The following is an 11,618-nucleotide window of genomic DNA, read 5'->3' on the forward strand; positions in this document are numbered from 1 at the left end:
GAACTGTATAAAAATGGAACCAGTGAGCTTTAAAATGTTTGAGCATCCTTATACTTTGAATATTACAGCAGAGAGGTATTTGGGCTAATTTCATGTAATGGTATAATGCAACCAGTACAGTGCCTAGTATGATGAAACATGTTTAGTAAAGTCTAGTTCCTTTAATACAACCATTCCCTAATATCTATCACCCTAAGGGAAAAAGGAGAGGCTCTGCTCATGCAGATTGCGGACGAACAGAAAAGAGTCCTTATTGTGTTTTTAGTAGGCATCCACTGCAGGGATCATTGTGAAGAATATAAAATTTGAAACAGGCTTAGCTAGACTGGCTGACTTTGAAATGGTTGAGAAGTGTGTACTAAGCTGCAAAGGTAAGGATGAAGAGAGAATTTAAAATATAAACAAATAGAATAGAAGTATCTATTTTTGTAATTACGAAATTATATTTTTGTCATATTAAAAATGGAAATGAAATTCATTGACATTTCATAACAACTTCAACAATATCAACTCATCTGCTGGATTATTACACACTAAATACATATAATTATCAAGTTTTTCGGAAGCTACGGCTATCATTTAGAAAATTTGGTGACATCTTAAGTACTCTATTTAAAGTACTTGTTAGGTGCAATAATTATTTTGTTGACACATGTCTTTAATTTGCATGTAGATAACAAATAATTCTTAAGATAATAGCTTCTGGAAAGGACAGTCAGGCTCTGGTTTAAAGGCATGTAACAAGCCATGTGGCTTAAGAAAAGCACAGAAAATCTTTTAAAATAAAATCCTGTAGAAAAAGGGTTGCAGAAGTCATAAGCTTTCATAGCATGGTTTCAAATTTCCCTTTTGATAGATACACATTTACTTATCAAATGAGGAAAATATCTGTGGTTTTTTCTTTTAAAATATATTTCTCGCCTTCCTTCTGTTGTCGACACTTTGGGGTAATTTCTCACTTTAATATCAGATGGTTGGAGGTGGTTTTCATTATTTGTCATCACTGTGTTCCTTCTAAGTCCAGAAACCAAAGAATTTGTCTGCTGCGTCTTAGTATTTCACCTGTGATTAGAGCAAATTACCACAGGGAGGTGGTGATACGTCAATCTGCTCCAAGATTCTGAGGCTCGGACCATCAGTGAGTTTCCTCTAAATCAGCATAGATAAAACAGGAAAAGTGAAAGGAGGGGACAAAATGTAAGAAGGCGTAAGAGAAATATGATTCGAAACAGCGTGTTGTGTTAGAGAAGCTGCAAAGATCTCAGTATGGTTGGTTAGATTATAGAGTGCAAGTGTTGGGTTAGGAGGAGACTAAATTTAAGAGACAGGGAAGAACTAGAGAAATGTAGTACTATAACAAGATTTGTGTTTTGGGAAAGTATTTCTGGCATAGATATAGATGACAAACTAGAGGGGGAAAGATTAGAATCAGGGAGACATACCAGGAGGCTACTAAATTAATGCCTGGAGGGAAATGCTGAAAATCTTAACTATAGAAGCTGTGATAGGAATGGAGAGCAAGGGATGGATATAAGAAATATTTAAGCATTAGGACTGGCAAATATTTTAAAGACAAATATTTTCCCACTGCCATGAAAGCAAAAGGAAAAGTGATTTTCTCAGCAGCACTCTCAAAGAAAGCTTTATGGATTAGATATTGTATGAAATGAATACTCAAAACTGTACCTATAGATTAAACAATGATCATCTTTTAACTTTAGTAATAGCAATCATATTTACAGTTTTAGATTCAGGCTTCAACCTTTCCTGAGAACTTATTTTAAAACAGCTTTTATTTATACCTGAGAAAGCATTTTAAGGAATATTTTACAGAGCTTTAAGTAAATGTTTTCACTACGTGACTATTACATGTATTTCAGTAGTACTCAAATGATAGAACTACATTGTAAAAGTACCTTATTGTGAAGAAGAACACAAATGGCATATTATATATTCTGATATAATGTGCTACCATTGAAAGAGCTGCATTCCCCTCTTTGTTTCAAATATACTTCTTTATTGTTTACCAATGTAATTTTTAAGTCTCCAGAACATATAACAAAGTCATCAAGGAATAAGTAAACAATAAGATAGAAACATTATGCCAATATGTTTTTTTCCTTTATATACAAGCAATCAAGCCTTAAAATGTTGCCTAGATGCAAGCTGAAACTTCTTAGTTAGAGAACGTGAACACGGAGACAGCACTTCACTCTCAGCCAGCTGTGCCACGGTAAAGAGCACAGGATCTGGGAATAGGCCAAGCTGGTGGCCCAGGTAAGTTACTTTTCCATGTGCCTCTGATATTTTCGTTTGCAAACTGAAGCACTGTTACAAGAAATCAATGACCTAGTACACATAAAGAGTAGTGCCTGATTTGAAAGGCTGGGAAGAAAGATTTAAGAAGAAGTCAACACAACAAATATTAGCTATTTATGTAATACAAGCAGAATATTTTATAAGTATAACATGTACTGCTGCCTGGAGTTCTAGAAAAGGTTGATTGATGCTGAAAATTTAAATTGTTGCAGAATTTGTGGAACTCAATCAGGCAGCATTTATTAACCAAAAACTATACATCTTTTTTGATCAAGCATCCCTGTCTTTGGAATCAATTCCACAAACATAACCCCCTCAGTATCTAGAAGCTTGGAATAAGGTTGTTTTTGCTTATGTTCTTAATGGTAGAAGCAATGTTAATACCCAACCATGGCACATTTTTATCTCTGACACAGTACTGTTTTTGTCAACTGACACAATAAAATAGTTATTCTTAATTCCGTACTGTGGACATACAAAAAACACAATTAACTGTGCTATCATTCCCTTTTAACTAGTCATAACTTAATAACTTAAATGCTTATGTTAAGGTGTTTAAATAAAACTTACATATACTACAGAAGTGCATGAGGCATGATGAAATTTCATTTTTGGAAATGTCATTACTGCCATTAAAAATCTCTTCTATAAGTTAAGCATACGTTTTAACATATTCTTGAGGTATGAGGACATTAACCAAGTGATTTAAATCATACGTGCATTTTATTAGCTGAAAATCTGCTGGTTTTGGTACTATATGTAACTTGAGTAAAAAAATAAAGTTTTATTCTAAATACCAAATCTGATGGGATTATACATGGTTGTCTCGCATATTGTGTGGAAAAAGATTCTATGGTCATATTTAAATCCACTGAATAAAATACCATGATGAATTATTAACATTAGTATTGATGGTGGCATCAAACTCATTGTGTTATTGTTGTTATGAATACACAGAAAAAAATGACTGAATCATGAGTTCTTCTGTTGGTTGGCATTAAAAACATTAAGCTAATATAATCATTCTCATAATTTAAAAACCTGATAGTCATATTTTATTTTCCAGACATATTTTTATTTGAACAAAAAAAGTTTCAAATACACTATGTAAAAATTTACATTTTAAATTAGAATTTACTAGCAATTAAGCAATTTAATGCATCACAGGCCATTATTTAACATGTACTTAATAAATTTTAAAAATAAGACCCATAATATATGCTATAATTTTACTATGTGACATAATTAGGCTGAAATTTTTTCATGTAGTTCTGTTTATGAATTTTTGCCCAATGTCTGAAAAATACATATATATATATAAATAAAATATATATACACACATAGTCTGTACTTATAATGTTACTTAATAATTTGGTTCCCATTAAGAGGCGACTGCTTAGAAAAATGAGTTAACAGTGACAAAATTTAATCCACAGGTGTTTTCTGCTAGTTCAAAATAACTACTTGAGTCTATGATACAGAAGTGACAATAAACATCTTTAATTTTTTTTTTTTTTTTTTACTTTAAGTTCTGGGATACATGTGCAGAACATGCAGGTTTGTTACATATGTATACATGTGCCATGGTGGTTTGCTGCACCCATCAACCCGTCATCTACAATAGGTATTTATCCCAATGCTATCCCTCCCATAGCCCTCCACCCCCCAACAGGTCCCGTGTGTGATGTTCCCCTCCCTGTGCCCATGTGTTCTCACTGTTCACCTCCCACTTATGAGTGAGAACATGCAATGCTTGGTTTTCTGTTCCTGTGTTAGTTTGCTGAGAATGATGGTTTCTAGCTTCATCCATGTCCCTGCAAAGGACATGAACTCCTTTTTCACGCCTGCATAGTCTTCTATGGTGTGGACGTGTCACATTTTATTTATCCAGTCTATCATTGATGGGCATTTGGGTTGGTTTCAAGCCTTTGCTATGAAAAGTAGAAGCACCTTTAATTGTAAGAGAATTTTCTTAGAGGTATTATTTTATTTGGCATATCATGGTATTTCACCACTTAATAGACTGTTTTTTAACAATACAAACTGTGTATATTAATTTTTTCCATGTATTCTTTTCAAATAATACCATAATTGAACAGCATAGATGACATTATAACAGTAAATAAAAATTATGAGTCCAGGTAAGATTTTCCTTTTCACATACTATTTCAATATGACATCTAATGCATAGAGGTGAGCAAATCCTTGCTGAATTTAATTAAACTTTACATAACTTGATTCCATCTTAGATGTCCCACACAACACAGGTTTAGTGACTCTGACAGTGCATATGCAGGTCACACCTTTATTGCCTGCCATTTTCTATGATTCACATTCCCAATCACCATCCCAGTGCAGATGAAGAAGGGTGTGAATGTACTAGAAAATGTAAGGAAAAACTTATATATGTTTGGAGAATTTTTCCTGGTAAAAGTATTCTTAGGATCTAATCTCACCTCTTTCCTAAACATAAAAACATTAAAGCATATATCACTATTTATGTTTATGAGGGTATTTCAAGCAAACCTAAATCATAAGGTAAATACAGAATATGGCCCCCAGGAGCTCCTCTGTATTTTTTCAACATTTTTACAGTAGACCAAAAATATGTGATCTTCAGCAAGCAAATTCAGAGCCAACAACCACATCTTTGTGTCTAGATTTCCTACTATCAGGGGAGGCTTTAAAATCTGCAGTGTCATAAAAAATCAGTTACTTCAAGCTGTTATTATGAATAGCTGCCTCCAAAGTGAACTAAAGAAAAGTTTAAGAAGATGTTTTTCAAAACTTACAATTGAGGAAAGAATCAACTTTTTCTTCTAAGTGCAAATTATTTGTTGGAAAGAATAATTGGTTTAAAACATTTGACCTTCATGATTTTACAGAAGGATCATGAAGTAACAGCCAACTAAAGGTATATATAATTTACTAAATAGTTACATGGACAGGATGAAATTGGATGTGTACTGGCTAAAGTTTGTAAATAGGCTGTATTTTAAATGATGATGTTATTTACTACAGATAAATAAATGGTATTCTAAGCATCTCTATAAAATAATACCACTAATAGCACTCGGTAGGAATATGAATGAATGAATGAATGAATGAATGGGAGGGTTTGGAAGTCCTAACCAGAATAACGCCAAATCTTCAACTCAATATCAAATAGAAAAAACAAGTCTTATTCTTTACTGGTTTCTAAACTATGCAGAAATTATTTCATGTTCATTTAGCTTAATATCAATCTTATTGTTGGCAATTTGTGATTTTAGTGAGTACAGTAAATGTCAGTCCCTTCTCTGAGTTCTAGATTAGAAAATAACTCACAGAGAGGAAATAACATTCTTTATATAAGTATTGCTGATACAAAAGAATACGGCTTACATGTGTGATACAGTGGGATTCATTAACCTTATTTCTAAAATTAAACAGAGTCTCAAGCCATAGGAAGAACCAAACACCATAAGTCTCTTCGTGCTATCACTATTAGTGCAGAGGCAAAGCCTACTTTTATCTATCGTTCAGTAGAATCTATTCTTTCTGCAGGCAGCCTGGAAGGAGAAAGCAGGCGCTGAGCTAAGCACATCTAGGTAATTTTCCCATAGTCACCAAATAGATAAGTAACTCTACCTAACATAGGAAGGAATGAATGAACTGTAGACATAGACTCTAAGAGTGTGATAGATGGACTTTTCTTTCCATAAAAGGAACTGTTAGGATGGAGAAAGAGGAAGCACCTCCACATTCCAACATCCTTATCTGCTCAGAACTAAAACATATAGGTTCTATAGAGCCCAGGAGATGGGAAAATCCAGTGTTTTAGTGAATTGCTCTGTTACAAGTATTCTTTTCAAGGCTTTCATTTGAAAATTAACAGCTGTATTCAAATGATTGCATCATTATTCTTACTTATTAAAATGGCAAAAATAAGCATATAATTTATTCAGCAGCCCAATGTTAGTTGGTTGTAGAAATATACCTTATGTTTCTGATAACTACTTATCTTAAAATATGCATCTCTCTAGAAACAGAAAACAGCCAGTTTCAGATACTTGTATAGATATAAATATAAAATTGTATTTTATTTCACACAACACTGGTTTTGAGGCTTAAAATTACTATATACTCTGTTTTATAACTTTGCAAGTAGTAAACAATGATAAAGTAAAGCACTTCTCAAATCGGGACTAGATACGGGAAAATCTTTAAAGTACAGGTTTTATGTCTTCATCCCACTGACATCAGTCACTAAACAGACAACTTGCCCAAGTTGGATCTCCATATGTTTAATATTTTAAAGAAAAGCACATTTGAATTAAGAATTTCTGAGCCTAGATCTCTCCTTCTTCTGTATACCATTTACAACAAATACAAAAATCTACTTCTTAAAAAGAGAAGACAAGTGTAGGCATGTCACATTTCTTTTCTTTCAATCATAAAAAAGATTCACAAGACAAGAAGCTTTCTGCAAACTTTAAGAGATTTGATTAAGTTTTTGTCTAGAAGAATTTACTAATAAGGAATAGTGAATTAAATCTAAAAGAAATTATACAACTTGAAAGGTTTTGCCACTTAAAATAGACAAAAAAACATATATCATCATGCATTTCTTAACAATAAGCATATACTTTGAGAAATGTATCCTTAGGCTATTTTGTCCTTGTGCCAACATCATAGAGAACACAATCACAAACCTAGATAGTATAGCCTACTACACACATAGCATAGACTGTATGGTATGGGCTGTTGCTTCTGGGCTACAAACCTGTACTGCATGTTATTATACTGAATACTATAGGCAATTATAACACAATGCCTATTTGTGTATCTCATCATATCTAAACATAGAAAAGATACAGTAAAAATATAATATACAAGATGAAAAATGGCACACCTCTATATGACAGCTCCATTATAATTCTATGGAACCACCATCATACATGTGGTCCATCATTGAACCGAAATGTCATTATGGGGCACATAACTGTAAGATTTAAAATATGATATGTTCTAAACAACTTTGATATCATCTAAAATCATATGTTGCAGGTTTATAACTGCATAAAGGTTAATAAGACCTAAATTAAATTTGTGGATTAATTTTTTTACCCAATTTTGCCATATATCGATGGTAAAGAGTAAAATTTGAGCAATGATTCTCATTTCCTGAATATCTGTGCCTATAATAAAATCGAGATTATATATTTCTCTCCAATTCGTTAATAATAATATTATTGGTTTGTGTTAAGTAAATAATGTACTACACTCTATCAACCAATGAATTTTGCTTGCCTAAAGCTCCTTTTAAGTTTAAATTGTTTTTATTAAGACAAATTCATTACTATGTTCAAGGTCTCTATAAACCAGCAGTATTTGTTTTTATATGCATTTTCATATTTTACATTTAAAATATACCATTTGGGGAGATGTATATGAATTGAGGAAGAGAAAATAGACTAATATACTATTGCTTAATGTTGTTGCATTAGTTACTTAAAATAATTGCACTGGAAAAGACCTCTCTGTAAACTTGTAAACAATTTAAATCCCTTGAATGGTGTTTTAGAAAATATATAAATATGCACATTTTTACATATAATATTACAATATAATATATGTGATATATTAAATATGTATCTATGTACTTTATAACATGTATTCAAATGTTTTTATCAAATATATACATACAAATACATATATATTTATACAAACATATATGAATGTGTGTATATATACACATGTATAAAATCATATTTGTTAGAGAATATTTGAATCAATTCAAAACACATTTCCCAAATGTGATGGTCATGAAATCATAGGTTAATAGTTCTACGAAATGATGTAAATTAGCCTTTATGAGAGATCATTTATCTCAGTGAAAATTCAGTTAACTCTAAAAAGTGAATTTATTAAACGCTAGCTTGAACTCCTAATCATTTAGAACTGCACCGTCAGGATCTTTATAATGTGTTCAAATAAATGCAACTCCCTAAGAGTAAAAGATTTTCTTTAAACTTCCCACGTGTGTACCGTGTATCTACATTTACAGGAAGGGAAGATACACGATTCGTTCCATCAGCTCAGCAGCAGTTCATTTTCACTATCTGCAAAGAAATTAGAATATATTTTTACATAACCATAGTGATGAGCTTTGTTTTCAAGTTTATTCTAGTCTGCTTGTACAACACATAGTATTAACAGCTTTTATATGTGTGTCGACAGAGAAAAAGAAGTAAGTCATAAGCAAATACATATTTGAAATGCATTTGTTGTGAAATAAATATCTTCTGTCCCTCATATTAAAAAGGTATTTAGGAACAGAAAGTTTTAGCATACTCATTACATTTTAAAAATGTGTACCAAAGAAAAATGATAGCTCTAGATTTTCATGCTACTTTTTGTCTTGTGATGACCTCTCCTGGTTGAGTTGCTCATTATCTTAGATTCATGTAGTTTCCATCTTTTTCTCCCTTGAATGTTTTTGGTATTAAGAATATAACTACCGTATTTTCCTTCAGAGCTACATATAAAGTAAATAAACATGTTCATTAATGTAAAGTACAATTGATATTTAAAGTAATGAATCCATGAAGCTCATTCTAATCAATAAAGTTCTGTAGCATCCTTATTATCTAATTCATTTCCAGGATATAGTGCAACTTTGCATTTTGGTCACACAGTTTAAATTCAAACGAAATAAAAAGCCACCTTAATTAAGCCATTATACATTTTTAAACAATAGAGAATAAAAGCTAAGTTAATAAAAAATCTTAATGGCCGTAACTATTAACTATCTTAAAAGTAATTGTTTCTATGTTCTCTGTCTTCGAATTCTAACTAAAAAGTTAAAAACTCAGAAAACATTTCTGAAATAACAACTTTTTCTATCTTAAAATGCATTAACCCAATGGCTGCCAGTGTTCCATTTGCTACACATGGCAAATGTTTCAGATGGACCCATCATAATTAAAGTATACAGAGTGATGAAACACGGAACCCAGGAAAAACCCTGGATATGAGGACCTTCAATCACTGAATAGAATACATTTAACATATAAGCAGTTTATTTTCCAGGAAAAGTGGCAGGAAATTCTATATAACCAGACCTTGAAACAGAAACAATTTCATCAAACTAGTTTCCCAATGATAGAGTTACATATTTGTGTAAATATCAACAGTAAGCATTATATCCCCATAATTTCTGTTTAAATTTATAAAATTGACATAAATATTAATAATATTTAACTCTTTGTGATTTAACTTGTGTTATAAATAATGCTATACAATGTTTTCAAGTTCATTACAAACTTAGATTGCCAGTTAGTTTTTCTCCTTATCTTTAAATATTGTGAGAAAAGAAAAGCTAATACTGTACTTACGAAGATACGTCAAAACAGTAATACTGACTCATCACAGGATACTATATAGTAGATTCCTTATTGCAACTTAAAATGTCCCTTTTCAATGCTATTCCTGTTGATATTTACCACCACAATAAGAACACTATTAACAAAGATGTATTAATATATCCCAAAATCTTATAAACAAAGAGAAGACTACTTCACATATGACGAATTCTGGAAAATATTAAACTTTTTTTTCCTAAATGGACAAAAAAAAAAAAAAAAAGAAAGAAAAGAAAAAAAAACAACTTCCTTTTAAACGCTGAAATCTCCATGATAATTCTTTACCAACTTACTCATTCTAAGAAACAAGTATGCACTTATGAATATTATCCGAATATTCCTATAGGCAGTCTTTCTAGTGTTTAACTCTTTCTGAACCAAAGGAACAATCACGCATTTCCTCTCTACATGCACAGTATGCACTTCTAAAGGAATGCAGAAAATGGGCCAGAATCTTCCATTTCTTTCTAAACCTCGTGAAAATATGGGCAGTCTTAAACACACACACACACACACGCACACGCACACAGTTGATTAAAATGCAGAGACATACATATTGAATAGAATTATTTTCCTGAAAACTCTATTAAGAATCTGCTTATTACTACATTAACGACGCTTTGCACTGAGTGTCCCAAGTCCCGTACTGCATCAGTCATATCCATGATATCAAAGTATCAAAGAATTAAAGCAATTTCAGTTACAATTTCACTGCCTTCCATTTTAATAAGCAAGTACTAAATGGGCATTAACTTTTTAAGGGGACGGGAGAGGCTAAAGAGGCTCTATAGGTGCCCAAACTGTTTAAAATATGCTCCTCTTGTTAACCTCAACCCCGTGCTCATTAAGTTATAACCATAAATAAAAATAAGAAACTTGGTTTTGCCATGGTCTTCACTTTTCATTCACTGACCTGCCTAACCCAAATGCAGTTAACACTCCCTGCACAAACAACTCCTAAGAAGCTGCCATCTACACCAGTCTCTCTAGCCAAGCTCTTGCCAACCGATCACCAAGACCAGGAACAACTTTCCAGAAACATCACCAGCGTCACAACCCTGTCTCTTCCAAAACAGAAACGCTGGGTTTCGAGTTTGTCTACTGCAGTGGCTGCAAGTGTGTGACAGCGGACACACACACATATCAGGGTGCGAGCACTGCTTTGTACTTCGGAGTTGATACCCTGGTGCCAAACATCAATGCCGCACTGAAACTGCTCCAGCGCAGAGCGAGGAGACGGCTACTTACGGGACGTGGAGGGAGCCGTCCAGGCTCTGCAGAGGCAGCTGCTGACAATCCACAGCAGGAGCACTGCCCCGCAGCCGGCGCGCGGAGCCGCCAGCATCCTTCGCCTCCCGGCCGGCGGCGCTCCAACAGCTCGCTGCGGAGATGCAGTCTGTCTCTCCGTAGGGTTCTTGAAGGGAGATGGGCTGTCCTCAAATACGCGAGGAAGCCAAGCCCCTCCCGCTTCCTCTTCTCCCCTCACCCGCCTCCAGGCTCCAGTTCTTCTGGGTTTGGAGCAGCAGGGGTGTCTCAGCCTTCGTTCTCCCTCCGTGCGGGTATTGCCTCTTGCACTGTTTGCCAGTGCAATGCCGGGGGAGGAAATTCAAACCAAGAAGGCAAAGGAGGGGGAAGAGGGGAGGGGACGGACACCTACCCCGCCCTCTCCTCGAAAAAAAAAAAAAAAAAAATCACCAAAGGACGGGGGAGGGGGGTAATCAGAAGAGCGGAGGCTGCAGAAGAGGAAGGCAGAGCGACGGGGACGGTGGTGCTGCTGTTGCCACTGCGGGAGAGCGCTCCCTCCGCCGCCGGGCAGCGTGACTCGGGGGCTTTCCAGTCGCCCGTCAGCTCACATGGAGAGCTTGTGTATGTGGGGAGCGCGCAGCGCAGCCG

The 11,618-nt window shown here is 34.2% G+C and overlaps 1 protein-coding gene across 1 annotated transcript in view; it reads right to left on the reverse strand.

The window, feature by feature from the left end:
• The window catches only part of CNTNAP2 (contactin associated protein 2), a 2,167,939-nt gene extending 2,156,527 nt beyond the window's left edge, over positions 1-11,412 (reverse strand). The window contains exon 1 of the mRNA XM_031664956.1: positions 10,974-11,412. Within this exon, the coding sequence (XP_031520816.1) occupies positions 10,974-11,070 (97 nt within the window). The 5' untranslated portion in view covers positions 11,071-11,412. The remainder of the gene's footprint in view (positions 1-10,973) is intronic.
• Between the last annotated feature and the right edge of the window lie 206 nt (positions 11,413-11,618).

Source organism: Papio anubis, chromosome 4 (assembly GCF_008728515.1).
Source record: "Papio anubis isolate 15944 chromosome 4, Panubis1.0, whole genome shotgun sequence".
Lineage (NCBI taxonomy): Eukaryota > Metazoa > Chordata > Mammalia > Primates > Cercopithecidae > Papio > Papio anubis.